Raw genomic sequence first — 21,625 nt, forward strand, 5'->3', positions numbered from 1 at the left:
GTCTGTGTGTTTCCAGTGTTTCCAGTTAAAGTGTGTCTGTGTGTTTCCAGTGTTTCCAGTGAAAGTGTGTCTGTGTTTCCAGTTAAAGTGTGTCTGTGTTTCCAGTGAAAGTGTGTCTGTGTGTTTCCAGTGAAAGTGTGTCTGTGTGTTTCCAGTGTTTCCAGTGAAAGTGTGTCTGTGTTTCCAGTGAAAGTGTGTCAGTGTTTTCAGTGAAAGTGTGTCTGTGTGTTTCCAGTGAAAGTGCCTCTGTGTGTTTCCAGTGTTTCCAGTGAAAGTGCCTCTGTGTGTTTCCAGTGAAAGTGTGTCTGTGTGTTTCCAGTGTTTCCAGTGAAAGTGTCTGTGTGTTTCCAGTGTTTCCAGTGAAAGTGTGTCTGTGTTTCCAGTGAAAGTGTGTGTGTTTCCAGTGTTTCCAGTGAAAGTGTCTGTGTGTTTCCAGTGAAAGTGTGTCTGTGTTTCCAGTGAAAGTGTCTGTGTGTTTCCAGTGAAAGTGTCTGTGTGTTTCCAGTGTTTCCAGTGAAAGTGTGTCTGTGTTTCCAGTGAAAGTGTCTGTGTGTTTCCAGTGAAAGTGTCTGTGTGTTTCCAGTGTTTCCAGTGAAAGTGTGTCTGTGTTTCCAGTGAAAGTGTCTGTGTGTTTCCAGTGAAAGTGTCTGTTTCCAGTGAAAGTGTGTCTGTGTTTCCAGTGAAAGTGTGTCTGTGTTTCCAGTGAAAGTGTGTCTGTGTTTCCAGTGAAAGTGTCTGTGTGTTTCCAGTGAAAGTGTGTCTGTGTTTCCAGTGAAAGTGTCTGTGTGTTTCCAGGGCCAGCGCTGCAGACAGACTCTGAAGGACGTGGGGTTGTTCCTGCGATACCTGGAGACTGAGAACAACGTCAAGGCAAGTTCACTCCCTTTCAGGACGGGAACCCCATTTGGTGTTTTAAGCATTGTGTTATACTCGAGCTATTGCAAAATAGCAGATCTACAAGCTCGTTATGAACTTGTAGTTCTGCTATTTTTGAACAATCGTTCAAATGTGCCTCAAATCTTTCAGAAAATTTTTGAACGTCAGGCCTGAATGGGTTAAGCATTGTGTTATACTTGAGCTTGTAGATCTGCTATTTTTGAAAAATCGTGAAAATGGGGCGCACATCTTTGAATATATGATTTCCGAGTGAACGTTTTTAACTCAAATCTTTGCTCCTGGGAGGAGGTCCCTGGAACAACACATCTTCAGATGGGGATCGGCGGCCAAATACAGATCATTCTGGGGGTCCTTGACATGAAAGGGTTTCTGATATAGAAACAAGTTTTTTTTTTAAACATTTTGTAGAATCGACTTCAGTCCTAAATGGGTTTAAATATGATCTTCACTGTCCTCTGTACCTCATCCTAGACTAGAGCAGGGGGTCTCAACGGTGTTTTGGCTGGGGACCCCCTGGAATGTGTGTGTGTGTGTGTGTGTGTGTGTGTGTGTGTGTGTGTGTGTGTGTGTGTGTGTGTGTCTGTGTCTGTGTCTGTGTGCGTGCGCTATATAAATGCCCCATTTCTCCGTGGGGTGCAGGTGTGGTACAACAACAAGGGCTGGCACGCCGCGGTGTCCTTCATGAACGTCGCCAACAACGCCGTCCTGCGCGCCCACCTGCCCCGAGACGCCCCGCTGGACACCTACGGGATCACCGTCATCAACCACCCCCTGAACCTCACCAAGGAGCAGCTCAGTGACATCACCGTGTGAGTACCGCCCCCTATGACATCACCCTCTGAACCTCACCAAGGAGCAGCTCAGTGACATCACCGTGTGAGTACCTATGACATCACCCTCTGAACCTCACCAAGGAGCAGCTCAGTGACATCACCGTGTGAGTACCGCCCCCTCTATGACATCACCCTCTGAACCTCACCAAGGAGCAGCTCAGTGACATCACCGTGTGAGTACCGCCCCCTATGACATCACCCTCTGAACCTCACCAAGGAGCAGCTCAGTGACATCACCGTGTGAGTACCTATGACATCACCCTCTGAACCTCACCAAGGAGCAGCTCAGTGACATCACCGTGTGAGTACCGCCCCCTCTATGACATCACCCTCTGAACCTCACCAAGGAGCAGCTCAGTGACATCACTGTGTGAGTACCACCCCCTATGACATCACTGTGTGAGTACCGCCCCCTTTATGACATCACTGTGTGAGGACCACCCCCCCCCCTTTATGACATCACCGTGTGAGTACCACCCCCTCTATGACATCACTGTGTGAGTACCACCCCCTCTATGACATCACCGTGTGAGTACCGCCCCCTCTATGACATCACTGTGTGAGGACCGCCCCCTCTATGACATCACTGTGTGAGTACCGCCCCCTCTATGACATCACTGTGTGAAGACCACCCCCCCCCCCCCCCCCTCTATGACATCACTGTGTGAGGACCACACCCCCTCTATGGCGCTCTAGCAACTCCTGGGATCCTAATGGCGGTCGCGTAGTTCACGTATACGAACTGCCACTGTGGTCGCTTGCAACTACGTGCAACTATACCGTTTGGTTTGCGAGTAGAGCCATAGAGGTTTACGGAGGAATGTGTTACATGGAGTCGAGTACCATGTGGACCACCATGTGACCACCGGGGCTGTTTTCTGCCCCCTCAATGTCGTCACTCTGTCTGTACTCTATGGCTCTGGTTTGCAGGGAGTTGCATGGCAGGTTCTTTAGACCGTCTGTCTGTCGCTGCGTCATCTTCTCCATGGGGTTCTGTCCCCGCTCCCTCCCCCCCAGACTCAGCACCTCAGTGGATGTGGCTCTGTCTCCTCCAGACTGATCTTCTCCATGTGTTTCTGTCTGTCTTCTCTATGTCGTTCTGTCCCCCCACTCTGTCCCCCCCAGCCTCAGCGTCTCAGTGGACGCGGCCCTGTCCATCTGCGTGATCTTCTCCATGTCGTTCTGTCTGTCCTCCCCAGCCTCAGCGTCTCAGTGGACGCGGCCCTCTCCATCTGTGTGATCTTCTCCATGTCGTTCTGTCCTCCCCAGCCTCAGCGTCTCAGTGGACGCGGCCCTGTCCATCTGTGTGATCTTCTCCATGTCGTTCTGTCTGTCCTCCCCAGCCTCAGCGTCTCAGTAGACGCGGCCCTCTCCATCTGTGTGATCTTCTCCATGTCGTTCGTGCCGGCCTCCTTCGTGCTCTACCTGGTCCAGGAGAGGGTGACGCAGGCCAAGCACCTGCAGTTCGTCAGCGGCGTGAGCCCCCTGGTGTACTGGATGGCCAACTACATCTGGGACACGGTATTATCATATATCATATCATCATCATACTATAATTAAGCCAATGTCTGTGTGTGTGTCACTGTAACTGCCGTATCTCCTCACCGCCTGCACCAATCGCTCCCACTTTTCACACAGGCATTGACCATAATACTATGGAGGGCGTAACGAAGCCCTTTTTCCAATTTAAAGGTATATTCAGTGATTTCACTCAAAAAACATTTTTGACTGGGACCTAAGCCTTTCATCCAATCAGGATAGAGAGTCAAAAACGAAACCTATGGTTTTTTGACCCCCAGGGGTTAACTGGGGACAGGTCAGTACATATATGGTCAGTACACTCTATAGTAGAGGATTATCACAACAAAACAAAAAAATAAGTGATATTTGAATTAAGTGAAATCACTGAATATACCTTTAACAAATTATGAATTAATAATGAATTTATTAGTGAATTAAAAATGCGAAAACCACCCAGGGTGCAGTACCCCCGCGGCCACAAGGGGGGGGGGGGGATATCGGGTAACGGGTAAGGGCTAGTTATTTATAATTGTTATGTACCTGGCCTATAGGGGGTGCCAAGATACACAACAAAAAAACAGGGGAGACGCAGTTTACCAAAGAAATATAATTTATTGATTAAACCAAAAATAAGTAATCAAACGATGAATCATGAATAAACAGATGAAGTGTGGAGATCAGTAGTCAGTGGTGTAGTGCACGTGTATGCGTGAGTGAAATGTATGTGTGTGCGTGTTGTATGTATTAAAGGGACACGTCACCCTTTTTGCAAAATAATATATGTTAATGACGTTTAGAAGCTTTAGAACACTTTCCTGGGGGTCTTTATGTGTGTAACATGTGGTTTAGAACACTTTCCTGAGGGTCTTTATGTGTGTAATATGTGGTTTTAGATATTTTAGATTGTAGCAGTGAGCCCAGTGTCTCTGATGTCATGGACACTGGGCTCACTTACTTCCTGGACTACAATTCCCATAATTATTTGGTGCACTGCTCCTCCTTGTGGATAGGGGGGAGAGCTGTCTTACTGAGACAACATGTAGTCCAGGAAGTAAGTGAGCCCAGTGTCCATGACATCAGAGACACTAGGCTCACTGCTTCAATCTAAAATATCTAAAACCACATATTACACACATAAAGACCCCCAAGGAAGTGTTCTAAAGCTTCTAAACGTCATTCTTTTTTGCAAAAAGGGTGAAGTGTCCCTTTAACAGAAATGTTGAAAAGAGTGCATGGTGGAAAAGGTGCAGGAGGCAAATGAAAAGAACAGATCTGGGGAAGGACTGGGGAAGCAGGCATTTATAGGGCGTCGGCACCCGGGCCCAGGTGCGAGCTGATCATCATTAGAAGCTCTTAATATACATATATTAATCTGCTTTCATATCAATCTTTACAAGCGTTTTATTGTGACCATTCATTTACCGTATTTACCACTTTCAACATCTCTCTCTGTCTCTGTCTCTCTGTCTCTCTGTCTCTCTGTCTCTGTCTCTGTCTCTCTGTCTCTCTGTCTCTCTGTCTCTCTGTCTCTCTGTCTCTCTGTCTCTCTGTCTCTCTGTCTCTGTCTCTCTGTCTCTCTGTCTCTGTCTCTCTGTCTCTCTGTCTCTGTCTCTGTCTCTCTGTCTCTCTGTCTCTCTGTCTCTCTGTCTCTCTGTCTCTCTGTCTCTCTGTCTCTCTGTCTCTCTGTCTCTGTCTCTGTCTCTCTGTCTCTCTGTCTCTCTGTCTCTCTGTCTCTGTCTCTCTGTCTCTCTGTCTCTCTGTCTCTCTGTCACTCTGTCTCTGTCTCTGTCTCTCTGTCTCTCTGTCTCTCTGTCTCTCTGTCTCTGTCTCTCTGTCTCTCTGTCTCTCTGTCTCTCTGTCTCTCTGTCTCTCTGTCTCTCTGTCTCTCTGTCTCTCTGTCTCTCTGTCTCTGTCTCTGTCTCTCTGTCTCTCTGTCTCTCTGTCTCTCTGTCTCTGTCTCTCTGTCTCTCTGTCTCTCTGTCTCTCTGTCACTCTGTCTCTGTCTCTCTGTCTCTCTGTCTCTGTCTCTCTGTCTCTCTGTCTCTCTGTCTCTGTCTCTCTGTCTCTCTGTCTCTGTCTCTCTGTCTCTCTGTCTCTGTCTCTCTGTCTCTCTGTCTCTCTGTCTCTCTCTCTCTCTCTCTCTCTCTCTCTCTCTCTCTCTCTCTCTCTCTCTCTCTCTCTCTCTCTCTCTCTCTCTCTCTCTCTCTCTCTCTCTCTCTCTCTCTATCTGTGTCTCTCTATGTCTCTCTCTCCAGATCAACTACTCCATCAGTGCAGCCTTGGTTGTGTGTATTTTCGTGGCCTTTGATAAGAAGTGCTACACGTCGCCGGAGAACATCCAACCGCTCGTCTCCCTGCTGCTGCTTTATGGGTAACGTAGTTCTTCTCCCTGCTGCTGCTTTATGGGTAACGTAGTTCTTCTCCCTGCTGCTGTTTTATGGGTAACGTAGTTCTTCTCCCTGCTGCTGCTTTATGGGTAACGTAGTTCTTCTCCCTGCTGCTGTTTTATGGGTAACGTAGTTCTTCTGTTGGTCGTCAACGCTTTTCACATCGAGGTCTTATATTTATTTATTCAGCATTTGAGCCACGGACCACCGTTTGATGACATTTAGCCTCTCAGACCCATCTGAGCCACGGAACCACCATTTGATGACATTTAGCCTCTCAGACCCATTTGAGCCACGGAACCACCATTTGATGACATTTAGCCTCTCAGACCCATTTGAGCCACGGAACCACCATTTGATGACATTTAGCCTCTCAGACCCATTTGAGCCACGGACCACCATTTGATGACATTTAGCCTCTCAGACTCAAAACTAAAGAATATTTTGTTTGTCGTTGGATAAGATTTTGTCTACAATGCCATGCTTTTGGCAAACGTTGATCAAAATAACAATTCTTCTACATTATCTAATTCTGTAGACTTATTGTAAATTAAGTAATGCAATAATCTGCCCCGGGGGTCTCCTCCCAGTGGAGATATAATCCATCTGGTCCTTGGTCTGCCCTGGGGGTCTCCTCCCAGTGGAGTTATAATCCATCTGGTCCTTGGTCTGCCCCGGGGGTCTCCTCCCAGTGGAGTTATAATCCATCTGGTCCTTGGTCTGCCCCGGGGGTCTCCTCCCAGTGGGACGTGCCTCGAGGACTCAGGTGGGCGGTCGTCCCCCCTCATGTATCCTCTCTCTCCTACGAGTTCAGTAACATGCCTGTCTGTCTCTCTCCCCCCCCCCAGGTGGGCGGTGGTCCCTCTCATGTATCCTCTCTCCTGTCTGTCTCTCTCTCTCCCCCCAGGTGGGCGGTGGTCCCTCTCATGTATTCTCTCTCCTGTCTGTCTCTCTCTCTCCCCCAGGTGGGCGGTGGTCCCTCTCATGTATCCTCTCTCCTGTCTGTCTCTCTCTCCCCCCAGGTGGGCGGTGGTCCCTCTCATGTATCCTCTCTCCTGTCTGTCTCTCCCCCCCCAGGTGGGCGGTGGTCCCTCTCATGTATCCTCTCTCCTGTCTGTCTCTCTCTCCCCCAGGTGGGCGGTGGTCCCTCTCATGTATCCTCTCTCCTGTCTGTCTCTCTCTCTCCCCCAGGTGGGCGGTGGTCCCTCTCATGTATCCTCTCTCCTGTCTGTCTCTCTGATGTATCCTCTCTCCTGTCTGTCTCTCTCTCCCCCCAGGTGGGCGGTGGTCCCTCTGATGTATCCTCTCTCCTGTCTGTCTCTCTCTCCCCCAGGTGGGCGGTGGTCCCTCTCATGTATCCTCTCTCCTACGTGTTCAGCGTCCCCTCCACGGCCTACGTCTGTCTCTCCTGCCTCAACCTGTTCATCGGCATCAACAGCAGCGCCGTGACCTTCATCCTGGACCTCTTCGGCTCCACCACGGTACAGATGTTATGTTCTATTAAACACCTTCATCTGGACCTGTTGGGTTCCACCACGGTACAGATGTTATGTTCTCTTAAACACCTTCATCTGGACCTGTTGGGTTCCACCACGGTACAGATGTTATGTTCTATTAAACACCTTCATCTGGACCTGTTGGGTTCCACCACGGTACAGATATTATGTTCTTTAACACAGTGGTTCGTTATACTACTATACTGTCAGCCTGCCTGCTATTCACTGTGTCAGTCAGTTCTGTGCTCCAGTGTCGTGTTTGATATTAGTTTGCTATGGATTCTACTTTAGCATTATTATTATTTTGTTTTACTTTGGAAACTATGCCAAGCAAAGCCCAAGAGCCACGTGTAGTCCACAGAATAAGATCAGCGCGCACTGCGGTGCTGCGCGTATACGCAGACTCAACAGGAGACGGGCGGCGTTGAGAAATGAGCTGGTGTTACGCGTCGTGCAGCACTGCGTCTCGGATCACACGCCTGTCTGCCCATGCTCCACTGAGCATAAACATATTGAAGTTAAAAGTTAAACATGTCAAAGCAGAATTTAACCCATTCTGAACGGGAACCCATTTTGGTGTTAGCATCATGTCGTGCTTTAGCTATTTAAAAATAGCAGATCTACAAGCTCATATCGCGCCACCGAGTGGCGCGCTACGAGCTTGTAGGTCTGCTATTTTTTGAAAAATCGAAGAACGACTGACATTTTTAGAATCTGATCTCAGGTCAGAATGGGTTGATCAGACCAGTGTGTGTCCGGCGGAAACCTCGTATGAATCTGATCTCAGGTCAGAATAGGTTGATCAGACCAGTGTGTGTCCGGCGGAAACCTCGTATGAATCTGATCTCAGGTCAGAATGGGTTAAAGTGTGTATATGAACTAACTAAGGGAATAAGTATATTTCCCTATCACTATCCATCTGGTCAAAACCACGGAGAGCTCCGTGGATTACGCGCGCGTACGCTACACGTCCTAGCATCGCTGACATAGAAAGATGCGTCTTTCAGAAAACTGATTAGAAGGTATTTGTAGAATCGTCCTCAGGTCTAAATGGGTTAAAGACCAGATCTTACAGACCACCATGTCTCCCATCAGGCTCTGTATAAGTTCAACCAGATCTTAAAGACCATCCTGCTGGTGTGTCCTCACTACTGTCTGGGTCGAGGCCTCATCGATATGGCGATGAACCACGCTGCCAGCCAGGTCTACGCCCGCTTTGGTGGGTACACCGCACGCACGCACACACAAACACACGCGCACACAAACACACGCACACACAAACACACGCACACACGCACGCACGCACGACAAAGATTATAAATGTGAAAAATATAATTCAATATAATTAGGCTCAAAGTCCGAGGTCACCCGTGGAAGAATAAAAATCACACTTGTGTGACGTGAAGGGCGCTCTCATCGCCATGCATCATTCATCATCATCATTCATCACATTCCGTGCTCAGCCAATCAAATCGTCTCAAATTTGGTACACACAAAGCTGTGCGTGGGAGGGGCTAAGCGCCTTGCGCCCCTCAGAAAGACGAGGAGGATAGAATAATATAATTATGTAAATGAGATGGAGAATGTAATCTGTTCTATAATAATAATAAACTTTATTTGTATAGCACCTTTCATACATAAATGCAGCTCAAAGTGCTTTACAGGGCAGGACACAAAAATAGAATACAATAAAACACAAGTAGTTAAAATGATAGAACAATGGCAAAGAACAAAATAGAATATAAGAACATAAAATAAATAAAAACACCACATGCAGCAAATCAGTCAGGGCAGGGTAGGAACGTGCATATTAAAACTCAACTAAAAGCGAGAGTGAAGAGGTGAGTCTTGAGTTGGGATTATGTCTACAGAGGGTGCGTGTCTGAGCTCGAATGGTAGTTTATTCCAGGCTGTTGGGCCGTAGAAGCAAAAAGCTGCCTCACCATATTTTTTTGTGCACATTATTTTAGGCACTTCAAGTAGGCCAGCATTGGAGGACCTGAGGGGGCGGTTAGGGACATATCTAGGTAGGCAGTCACGGAGGTACGGAGGTGCAAGACCATTTAGGGATTTATAAACAAGTAAAATAATTTTAAAATCAATTCTAAAAACCACTGGGAGCCAATGCAGTGATGATGTTTTCTCTCATTTTAGTTCTAGTTAGTACTCTAGCAGCCGCATTTTGAACAAGTTGGAGTTTGTCCGTTGACTTCTTTGGCAGGCCTGAGAGGAGGGCATTACAGTACTCTAATCGATAAGGCAGGCCTGAGAGGAGGGCATTACAGTAGTCTAATCGATAAGGCTGGCCTGAGAGGAGGGCATTACAGTAGTCTAATCGATAAGGCAGGCCTGAGAGGAGGGCATTACAGTAGTCTAATCGATAAGGCTGGCCTGAGAGGAGCCATTACAGTAGTCTAATCGAAAAAATACAAAAGCATGGACCAATGTTTTAGCATCATCTAAAGATAAATATGCTCTAATACGTGCAATGTTTCTAAGATGAAAGAAAGCTGTCTTGGTAGCTTGATTAATGTGCGCATTAACATTCAGATCTGAATCGATAATAACCCCTAGGTTCTTTACTTTCGACTTACTTCCTACATATAGGTTACCGAGTTTATTTTTTTTATCAATTATTTTTGCTCATTAGAGCCAATTATAAGAACTTCTGTCTTATCCTCGTTCAGTTGGAGAAAGTTCTCACTCATCCAGCATTTGATGTTGGACAGACAGGATAGCAGTGGGTCAAGGGCAGAGGGGTCATCAGGAGCTACGGAAAGATACAGCTGCGTATCGTCCGCATAGAAGTGTAAATTCACTCCGAGGGCGCTAATGAGTTCTCCCAACGGCAGTATATAGAGGGAGAACAATAGAGGACCAAGGATCGAGCCCTGTGGAATACCGGAATCAATATTGTCCGATACAAAGTCGGCTAGGCTGACAAAATAGCTTCTTCCTGATAAGTACGAGGAGAACCAGGATAAGGCCGTGCCTGAGAGGCCTATCAGGTGCTCGAGACGTTGTATTAAAATTGAGTGATCGATATAGATCCGATATGTTTCGACTTCACGCTTAAAGGTTAAAAAGGTAAATGATAGTGTATAAACGGCTTTCATGTTATCGCTGAAATAAGACGTTGTTTTGCACCTGTCTCCCTGACTGTCTGTCTCCCTGCCTCCCTCCCTCCCTGCCTGCCTGCCTGCCTGCCTGCCTGTCTCCCTCCCTCCCTCCCTGCCTTCCTGCGTGCGTTGTGTTGCGTTGCGTAGGGGAGCAGTACCACCCAGACCCGTACAGCTGGGACTTCCTGGGTCAGAAGCTGTTCTTCCTGAGCGTCCAGGGTTACGTCTACTTCTCCCTCACCGTCCTCATCCAGTACCGCTTCTTCATGGACGTCTGGTAACAACACGCCACAACGCTTTAAATGTTTCCGCCCGTAGGGCGGCTCCACACGTCCTAGGGAACCCAATTGGCGCGTACAAAGGACGTATGTACTGTACACGTCCTAGCGCGTCCTCAATGTCTATCGGGCGAGAGAAGAATATTCAGATTTTATTTTCCTTTTTTTTTTTTTTACTGAGACTCTCAGGCACCCGTCGCTTCGCTCTGCCCTAGGAGGACAAATAAAGAGGAATGTGCACGGAGGTGTGGCCTAGGCTCCTACGGGAGGTTTGCACATGCTCAGTGTAAACAGGAACTGCGATGATGGAGTGTTCCAACAGAGGTGCTAGAGGTGCATGAGAGTTGCTGACACCGAACTGAAATAATAAAAAGGATATCACAAAAAGAGAATAGTACAAAGTTGATTTTGTTTTTATTTTAAAAAGTATATCGATTTCATAACTGTGGAAAAATGTTGTGTATAACAGACTGAAAGATAAAGGACAAGTACATTTACTAAATGTTAATGTTTTTGTATATTTTATTTTGTGGATTTTCCCATGTTCTTTAGTAAATGTGTCAAACTTAAATTTTTGTGAAATGACAAAGGAACATGGATACTGTTCATTCAAGTGCTGTGGATGATACAAAACATTTGAAAGGGGAAGGGTGACTGCTGTTTAATTCTCAACTGTTCTGGATCTCATTATTTACATCACAAGTTATGAGCTTTCTATCTATAGCACCTCTGCTGGAACACTCCCATCATCGCAGTTCCTGTTTACACTGAGCATGTGCCGGTCTCCCACAGGAGACCGGGCCACACCTCCGTGCTCTATCCTCTTTATTTGTCCTAGGCTCTGCCTTCATATTAGCTTACCGTTCGGTTAGCCGTTAGCGCGGCAGAAAGAATGCCTCGTCTCTCCTAATCCAGGTTTTGATCTGACGGATATACTACGCGCTTCATTTCTGACTTCAACATGCCTCTCGTTCAAAATATGAATGCTTTGGAGCTTCTAGCGATATAATAGATAATAAATAATATTTTAACTATTTTGATTAGCACATGCATTCCATATATTCCACAGGGCTGGACCACACATGGACATATGACATCATAAACCCTATTGAGTGAATGATTCTCTATTTTTGAAAGAAATAAAATATTGATGGTGTTTTAAGTTTTAATCTTTAGTTATAGAGGTATAATGAGAGTATAATGTTTTATGGGATATTTGTCTTATTAGCCAGGGATCCTTTTAACGTTTTTTAATTTAAATTTATTTTCTTTTTTCTCTGCCATAATATATATTCAAAGATTTGAGGCACATTTTCACGATTAAAAAAAAATAGCAGACCTACAAGTTCAAGTTAAAATGTGGCACAAATCATCGAATATATATTTCAGAGCGAACATTTTTAACGAAATGATTTGCTTCTGGAACTACATATTTTGAGATGGGGGTCCGTGGCCCAATAGAGATAATTCTGGGGGTCCCGTCCCCCCCCAGAAGCAAATATTTTAGTTAAAAATGTTCACTTTGAAATATATATTCAAAGATTTGCACCACATTTTCAGGACTTTAAAATAGCAGACCTACAAGCTTGTGAGCTTGTGGATCTGCTATTTTTCCATAGCTAAATTATAACATAATGTCTAAAACACCAAAAGGGGTTCCGCCCAAAATGGGTTAACTGACTGACTGACTGACTGACTGTGTGGTTCCTGGTCTCTCGTCTTGTCAGGATCCCAGTGGTACCAGCGGTTAACTGACTGTGTGGTTCCTGGTCTCTCCTCTTGTCAGGATCCCAGTGGTACCGAAGCCTCTGATCGCAGATGAAGACGAGGATGTTTCCGAGGAGAGAGAGCGCGTCTACCGCGGAGGAGACACCGCCGACATCCTCCGCATCCACGACCTGTCCAAGGTGAGGGTCTATCCTACGCATCCAGGACCTTGTCCAAGGTGAGGGTCTATCCTACGCATCCAGGACCTGTCCAAGGTGAGTGTCTATCCTACGCATCCACCACCTTGTCCAAGGTGAGTGTCTATCCTACGCATACACGACCTGTCCAAGGTGAGTGTCTATCCTACGCATACACGACCTGTCCAAGGTGAGGGTCTATCCTACACGTCCAACACCTTGTCCAAGGTGAGGGTCTATCCTATGCGTCCACCACCTTGTCCAAGGTGAGGGTCTATCCTACGCATCCACCACCTTGACCAAGGTGAGGGTCTATCCTACGCATCCACCACCTTGTCCAAGGTGAGGGTCTATCCTACGCGTCCACCACCTTGTCCAAGGTGAGGGTCTATCCTACGCATCCACCACCTTGTCCAAGGTGAGTGTCTATCCTACGCATCCACCACCTTGTCCAAGGTGAGGGTCTATCTTACGCATCCACCACCTTGTCCAAGGTGAGTGTCCACTGTCTATCCTACGCATACACAACCTGTCCAAGGTGAGTGTCTATCCTACGCATCCACCACCTTGTCCAAGGTGAGTGTTTATCCTACGCATCCACCACCTTGTCCAAGGTGAGTGTCTATCCTACGCGTCCACCACCTTGTCCAAGGTGAGTGTCTATAGAGCGTTGCAGTCCTGCCCCCTACCACCAGGGCCCAGGAAATTATTCCCCGTTAATTTTCCCTCATAGACATTTCAAAAAGTATTTATTTAAAGACCTTTTAAGTCTCGGACAAAGCCAACTCTTGTCGTGACAAATCATGACAACAAACACAATTTTTTGGGCCGAACAAATTATTAGAAAGAAGAAAAAAACGGCAGGTTACAACACTTTTTTTTGGTTGTTTTTCGTCTTTGTAATTATTTGTTTGGTCCAAAATATCGTGTTTGTTGTCATGATTTGTCACGACTCGAGTTGGCTTCGTACGACGCTCTATACGAAGGAGATATTTAAAAACGTTCGCTGTGTAAGAATATATATTCAAAGATTTGCGCCACATATTCACGATTTTTTTCAAAAGTAGCAGATCTAGAAGCAGATCTAGAAATAGCAGATCTACGAGCTCGTAGCCGCGTGCCGCGCTACGAGCTTGTAGATCTGCTATTTCTCAATAGCTATAGTAAAACTTAATGCTTAAAGCACCAAAAGGGGTTCTTGTCCTGAGTGGGTTAAGCTGAGTAAGTATATGTTTGAGACCTTCCTCGGGTATCACTACTAAACAAAACTACATTTAGTAATATTTATTTATTTTTTGTGCGTAACACTTTCCGCCCTCAGATAGTCTGAGTTTATGTTACCTGTATTACTCATTACAATTTACAATTTAGGCATTTAACAGACGCTCTTAATCCAGAGCGACTTACATTTAAGCAAGAACAAAAGCATGGGAATACATCACATAAAAGCATTTATCATGAAACATGCGTAAGCTAAGAAAGTAACAGTGGAATATCTATATAATGAAACTATACACCACCAAATTTTGGTGGTCCAAATGCGGAAGTGCAACCGAGCGCTCAATGTTAAAGCCCAGCTGCTGCAACTGGGGTTTCCTCGTCATGAATCCACGGGTCCGCCTGCAGTCCTTCCTCTTACCACTAGGGCCCAGCGCTTCAACGTTGGAGTACCTAGTTGACCCCTTGGGCTGACCACGTCAGGCGTGGAACATGTTTAAGTGATCATGTGTTTTTAGCAGTTGCCTCACCGCTGACACGTTTCCACTCACTTCACTCTTCACCTCTCTCTCTCTCTCTCTCTCTCTCTCTCTCTCTCTCTCTCTCTCTCTCTCTCTCTCTCCTCTCTCTCCCTCCCTCTCCCTCTCCCTCTCCCTCTCCCTCTCCCTCTCCCTCTCCCTCTCCCTCTCCCTCTCCCTCTCCCTCTCTCTCTCTCTCTCCCTCCCTCTGCCGTCGCCCAGATGTACGAAGGGAGCTCTGTTCCAGCTGTGGACAGAATCTGTGTCGGCGTGTCCCCTGGAGAGGTAGGTATAGGACCATGGACCGTTCCTCTAGTCTGTAGGTAGGACCATGGACCGTTCCTCTAGTCTGTAGGTAGGACCATGGACAGTTCCTCTAGTCTGTAGGTAGGACCATGGACAGTTCTTCTAGTCTGTAGGTAGGACCATGGACAGTTCCTCTAGTCTGTAGGTAGGACCATGGACCGTTCCTCTAGTCTGTAGGTAGGACCATGGACAGTTCCTCTAGTCTGTAGGTAGGACCATGGACAGTTCCTCTAGTCTGTAGGTAGGACCATGGACAGTTCCTCTAGTCTGTAGGTAGGACCATGGACAGTTCTTCTAGTCTAGAGAGAAATTAATGCAAGTGGAGAAATCCACCTTAATGTATACTCTAAGTTCCACACGGGTGTGATTTGTGTCTCCCCGCTGGGCAGTGCTTCGGTCTCCTGGGGGTCAACGGAGCGGGGAAGACCACCACCTTCAAGATGCTGACGGGAGACGTGGACGTGACCTCGGGAGGGGCCTCGGTCGCTGGACACAAGTACGTCCGTTTAGCCCTCTAAGACCCAAATTAATTTATACTTGCAAAAAATAAAAACATAAAAACTTTCAGATTGTCTTGTAGGAGTACTTTGGAGAGGAAAATATAATCTTTTTTTTTTTTTTTTAGGTTTTTATGAAAATGTTGCTATATAGCAACGTTGGGTCAATTGGGTGGGGTATATTTATATGCAAATATCCTGGCCAATGGCATTGTAAGACTAAACAAAAGAACCCTAACCCCACCCCCAGGTGAAAAAAAATAACAAAAAAAATAATTATTTAAACTATTTTCTTTATAAAATATAATTGTTGCTAAAAAGCAACGCTGGGTCTTAGACTTAGAGGGTTAGAGCTGGTGAGGCTCATTAAAAACAAAGGCTTTTAAATCCTAACGGTTTCCTGGAAACCCCCATGTGTCTATGTGTCAGTGGTTCTCACAGGGTTAAACCCCTATGTTTCTATGGGTCAGTGGAAACCCCTATGTTTCTATGTGTCAGTGGCGCTCAACCTCTTTTCATGTCTTTGAAGGACCCCCAGAGTTATCTGTATTTGGCCCGTGGACCCCCATCTGAAAATATGTCGTTCCAGGGAACCTCCCCCAGAAGCAAAGATTTTAGTTAAAAACTATATACAGAATATACAGCTCCATCTCAATTAATTAGAATATTTTAAGTTATATTATATTTATAAGTTACATTTTCTTACATTTTTTCTTAAATTTCTTCCAAATAGTGACACTTTCATATAATCTCAATTCATTGTGCATAAAGTGAAGTATTTAATCTGGATGTTCATGGCGTACAGCTCAAGACAATCAAAAGATCCTATCTCAATGAATTAGATTATTTTACGAAAAAATTGCCAGTGTCGATTTCCTCGACTAAAACATCCCGTTTGTTCTTGTAGTGTTCTGACCATCCTGTGTGGTTTTTTACAGCGTTGTGACCAACATAATGTTTGTATTTTTTACAGCGTTGTGACCAACATAATGTTTGTATTTTTTACAGCGTTGTGACCAACATAATGTTTGTATTCTTTACAGCGTTGTGACCAACATAATGTTTGTATTTTTTACAGCGTTGTGACCAACATAATGTTTGTATTTTTTACAGCGTTGTGACCAACATAATGTTTGTATTTTTTACAGCGTTGTGACCAACATAATGTTTGTATTTTTTACAGCGTTGTGACCAACATAATGTTTGTATTTTTTACAGCGTTGTGACAAACATAATGTTTGTATTCTTTACAGCGTTGTGACCAACATAATGTTTGTATTTTTTACAGCGTTGTGAACAACATAATGTTTGTATTTTTTACAGCGTTGTGAACAACATAATGTTTGTATTTTTTACAGCGTTGTGACTGACATAATGTTTGTATTTCTTAAGGCCTATTTCTTCGGTGGTGAGGTGACCACCGCTCCGGTGGTGAGCTGACCACCGGAGCTGAAATAACGTTGAGCGGTGGTGAGGTGACCACCGGAGCTGAAATAACGTTGAGCGGTGGTGAGGTGACCACTGGAGCTGAAATAACGTTGAGCGGTGGTGAGTAAAAACAGAGAGAAGGGCTGGAGCGGTGGCGGTGGTTTGCTCTTCACTGCAGCTGGTGACGTCATGTTGTAGTTCGGTGGTCACCTCACCACCGAAAATCCAGACTATGTATGAGCCTTTACAGCGTGGTGGTGACAGAACATCCTGTATTTCTTACAGCGTGGTGACAGAACATCCTGTATTTCTTACAGCGTGGTGACAGAACATCCTGTATTTCTTACAGCGTGGTAACAGAACATCCTGTGTTTCTTACAGCGTGATGACAGAACATCCTGTGTTTCTTACAGCGTGATGACAGAACATCCTGTATTTCTTACAGCGTGGTGACAGAACATCCTGTATTTCTTACAGCGTGGTGATGACAGAACATCCTGTATTTCTTACAGCGTGGTTGTGACAGAACATCCTGTATTTCTTACAGCGTGGTGATGACAGAACATCCTGTATTTCTTACAGCGTTGTGGTGACAGAACATCCTGTATTTCTTACAGCGTGATGACAGAACATCCTGTATTTCTTACAGCGTGGTGACAGAACAGCCTGTATTTCTTACAGCGTGGTGGTGACAGAACATCCTGTATTTCTTACAGCGTGGTGGTAACAGAACATCCTGTATTTCTTACAGCGTGATGACAGAACATCCTGTATTTCTTACAGCGTGGTGATGACAGAACATCCTGTATTTATTACAGCGTGGTGACAGACATCCTGTATTTCTTACAGCGTGATGACAGAACATCCTGTATTTCTTACAGCGTGGTGGTGACAGAACATCCTGTATTTATTACAGCGTGGTGACAGAACATCCTGTATTTCTTACAGCGTGATGGTGACAGAACATCCTGTATTTCTTACAGCGTTGTGGTGACAGAACATCCTGTATTTCTTACAGCGTGGTGGTGACAGAACATCCTGTATTTCTTACAGCGTGGTGACAGAACATCCTGTATTCCTTACAGCGTGGTGACAGAACATCCTGTATTTCTTACAGCGTGGTGACAGAACATCCTGTATCTCTTACAGCGTGGTGATGACAGAACATCCTGTATTTCTTACAGTGTGGTTGTGACAGAACATCCTGTATTTCTTACAGCGTGATGACAGAACATCCTGTATTTCTTACAGCGTGGTGACAGAACATCCTGTATTTCTTACAGCGTGATGACAGAACATCCTGTATTTCTTACAGCGTGGTGACAGAACATCCTGTATTTCTTACAGCGTGGTGGTGACAGATATCCTGTATTTCTTACAGCGTGGTGACAGAATATCCTGTATTTCTTACAGCGTGGTGGTGACAGAACATCCTGTATTTCTTACAGCGTGGTGGTGTGACAGCTGTTGGCTGTTTTGATTATGTTTGATAATAAATATATATAGAGCTGAGGCTATCATATCTATATATATATTTATTAGTAGGTTTTTAGCAGGTACTAGGTTATAGGAGGAGCGCCTATTATGTTGCCTGGTACTGGTTGTTGCTTCTGTCCCCTGCAGGTGCTGAGCATTGTTGTCCCTAATGTGTTGCCGTCCTGAGGAGGGCCTGGCTTGGAGCCTGATCAGCCCTCGGATTGGTCCTGTGGCAGCTCAGGCCTTGCTTCCTGGACTATAAAGCTCACTCTCTGTCTGGACTTCGGGGTGGGAACACTGCTGCGTGTGGTGTGGGAGCACTCCAGCGTGTGGCCTTCCCTCCAGCCGACTGCTTATGTGTTTCATGTCAGGTTTAGTTGTAGTTCCATTTGTCTGTGTGTTAGGTTGTGTCGTTTGTTCATCAGTCATGTAAGTCATTCCATAATTCTGGGCTCACAGAGCCATTCTGTCCATCATTTTGTCATGCACTAAGCCACTTTGTAACTTATTCTGAATTGAGTATTAAACCAAATACTCTTTTATGAGCCGTGTTGTTCTTTCATACATGTTACGGGCAGTAAAACCCCTAGACTTGAACCGTTTCGTAACATAATTGGGGGCTCGTCCGGTCTCTTGATTTTTTTCAAGAGTGAACCCAAAGTTAATAATTGGTGGCATGTCTGGTCTTTTGGTTGGTAAGAGTGAACCCGTTAATTGGGATTTATTTTTCCAAAAGTTAACCCATTAGTTGGGATCTCACCTGGTTTTTGGCTTTTCAAAAAGTACCCATGTTAAGTGCATATTGTTAAGTGTTTGTCAGTTTTCCAAAAGAAAGTTGAGCTTGTACTGTGTTCACTTGGTATCTCTTTCTTGTTTGGTTGTTGCTAAAACTGAGCCCATACTCCTATATGGTGTCTCTTTTTTAGTAATATTTGTTTGGTGAACCTGTATTTGTTAAAGGAAAGTAACATGGTGTTTTTTCTTTTTCTCGGTCCTGTTTGTGATCGGCTGGAGTTGCTGTGGTAGGTATGTGGCTCGTATTTTGTGCACCTTTAAGTTTGGTTAGTTTAGTATAGGTGAATTGGAAAAACTAAAAGCTGTTAGACTACCAAATCTCTTAATTAGAATCTCTGTAGTGGGGCTACTAAGAGGCAGAGTTAAAAGTGGTGGCAGAGCTGTTGGTTCTGACCTACGTGGCAAATGTGGCGTTCTATGGAAAGCGGGCCAGTACAGATCTGGTTCTGGAGGGTCGGGTCCCCGGAGCCGTGCTGGCCTACCGAGAGTGACTGGGGGGGGCCCAGTCACCACCCTGGGGGCTTGGGAGCATCCATCGTCTCCGGGAGGTGGAACTCAAGGTGACTCTGGCTATGACAGCGGGAGAGAGAACTTGGGTGACACCACCTGTCTGACGGGGTGCCTCCTATCGGCATAACCACCGCTCCCCCAGTCTGAAGATGCAGCCACGGGAGAGAAATGCCGGTCTGGAGCGCGGTGCTCCTGCTCTAAGCCACCACTCAATGAGTGCCTCGGTCCCATATGCTGCAGAGAAGGTGAGGTTGAAATTCTGCTTTTCAGCGTTTATGTTGAATGTGTTGCTGCCACGGGAAGATTGGCTTAACCCGTGAGGAGCTTAATTGTTATACTAAATAATGGTGCAGGAAATCGAGTCATATAGCTGCTTTTGTCCTCCGTTCAGTTGTGCTGGTATCGCACTAATTTTGATATAATGCAGTGGTGCTGTGATGGCACCGTTCGTATGTCTGTAATCCATAACCTTATACGGACGAGGGTGGACAAGAAATGTAGTGAAATGTTTTGTTTGGCAGTGTTGTGGTGTGTGCAAACTCCGGAGGCTGGCAGCCTGGCACCCATGGCAGCAGTCAAACCTCTTAGCGTTTCTTTTTGTTTCGTTCAAGTTGTCCTATGTTGGACTCGGGTACATTTCATTTAGTGGTTGTGCATTCAAACGTAGAGGTAATTTAAACAAAGTGGGTTTTTATACCTCGTTCTGGGGTCATTTCGTTGGTGGTAAATTGCCGAAACCATTGTGGTCCGTTGGTGTGTAATTCAAACGGATTCTGAAAGTGTGACAGGTTATTTTATAACCTTACGTACCAAAAGTTGAATGAAGTTTGGGTATTCGTTTTATTAGTTGGCAAGGCATTTACCACACAACAAAATGTGGTTTTGATATATGATGTGTTAAACTGTTCAGGTACTATAGGATACTCGTTTCTTGTCACTGCTATTTTGCTATGGACAGGCCGCGTTTTTGCGTCTATTTTGCCATGATGTTGTAGAGGCTTCAGAGGCTTCTTTAAATTATATTTGTAGCATTTTTCTATGCGCGTCCGCGACGCTGTTTTAGAAATAGTCGGATTTTTGCGAGCAGAAACCAAATTCCTTTTTGCATACCGGTGGTTTGTACACTTTTCGTAAATTCATAAATGTGAAGGGGTTTGGTGAGCCATTACCCTGACGTACTAAAGTGGAATTCAGGCATGTGTTTTATTGCCACGGGTTTTTCGATAGCACTTGTGACTTTACACTTTTGGGAGTAAAGGCTTGTGTGTTGTGTCAGCTAGTGCCTTGAACAGGTTGAACTTTTGTTCAGTATGTGTTGTGGAGAAAGCGTCTTAACTCCACTCTACAAAATATTAGGGAGCAAATTCAATGGCTTGCTCATTTAGGTGTCCTGAATGGGACTATAGGCGTACAAGTTAAGTGATTGTGGATCCAATCAAATGTAGTGATCATGTAATCGAGCAGATTCATCCTTGGATATCTTTTTCTTTTTTTTTTGCACTAAAAAGGTTGAGATTGTGAAGGGTGGTGCTCTGAATGTACTGTGATTGATCTGTCATGTGGTTTTGCTTGAACCATATTGGTCTGTGTAGTGATTTAACTAGTTCTAACGTGAGACAGGTTATTTGGCATAACCCTACATACCGATCTGAACCAGTTTGATGTTTGGCATATGAAAGTTAATTGTAAAACGAGAAGGGTTACGTGGTAACCTGACGTACCAAAGTGAATTTGTTTCATGTGTTCTGTCTTTGTTTTTTCCTGTAATGGGTCAAGGTTTTGTTACACTGAAGGTCCGGTCTAGAGGAGACTTTCACAGGGTGTAGTTTCTCTCTTAGGGTGGAGGGTGTGACAGCTGTTGGCTGTTTTGATTATGTTTGATAATAAATATATATAGAGCTGAGGCTATCATATCTATATATATATTTATTAGTAGGTTTTTAGCAGGTACTAGGTTATAGGAGGAGCGCCGCCCTATTATGTTGCCTGGTACTGGTTGTTGCTTCTGTCCCCTGCAGGTGCTGAGCATTGTTGTCCCTAATGTGTTGCCGTCCTGAGGAGGGCCTGGCTTGGAGCCTGATCAGCCCTCGGATTGGTCCTGTGGCAGCTCAGGCCTTGCTTCCTGGACTATAAAGCTCACTCTCTGTCTGGACTTCGGGGTGGGAACACTGCTGCGTCTGGTGTGGGAGCACTCCAGCGTGTGGCCTTCCCTCCAGCCGACTGCTTATGTGTTTCATGTCAGGTTTAGTTGTAGTTCCATTTGTCTGTGTGTTAGGTTGTGTCGTTTGTTCATCAGTCATGTAAGTCATTCCATAATTCTGGGCTCACAGAGCCATTCTGTCCATCATTTTGTCATGCACTAAGCCACTTTGTAACTTATTCTGAATTGAGTATTAAACCAAATACTCTTTTATGAGCCGTGTTGTTCTTTCATACATGTTA

At 45.4% G+C, this 21,625-nt stretch overlaps 1 protein-coding gene across 1 annotated transcript in view; it reads left to right on the forward strand.

Annotated features, from left to right (window-relative positions):
• Nucleotides 1–21,625, forward strand: part of LOC310867506 (retinal-specific phospholipid-transporting ATPase ABCA4-like) — a gene marked incomplete at both ends in the record, with an annotated part of 107,595 nt that overhangs the window by 77,620 nt on the left and 8,350 nt on the right. The window contains 10 exon segments of the mRNA XM_083777620.1: nt 796–870; nt 1,537–1,706; nt 3,074–3,251; nt 5,507–5,622; nt 6,972–7,119; nt 8,230–8,353; nt 10,401–10,530; nt 12,318–12,438; nt 14,394–14,456; nt 14,867–14,973. Of these exon segments, the coding sequence (XP_083633746.1) occupies nt 796–870; nt 1,537–1,706; nt 3,074–3,251; nt 5,507–5,622; nt 6,972–7,119; nt 8,230–8,353; nt 10,401–10,530; nt 12,318–12,438; nt 14,394–14,456; nt 14,867–14,973 (1,232 nt within the window).

This window comes from Protomyctophum parallelum, assembly GCF_964188405.1.
Source record: "Protomyctophum parallelum genome assembly, chromosome: 12".
NCBI classification, from domain to species: domain Eukaryota; kingdom Metazoa; phylum Chordata; class Actinopteri; order Myctophiformes; family Myctophidae; genus Protomyctophum; species Protomyctophum parallelum.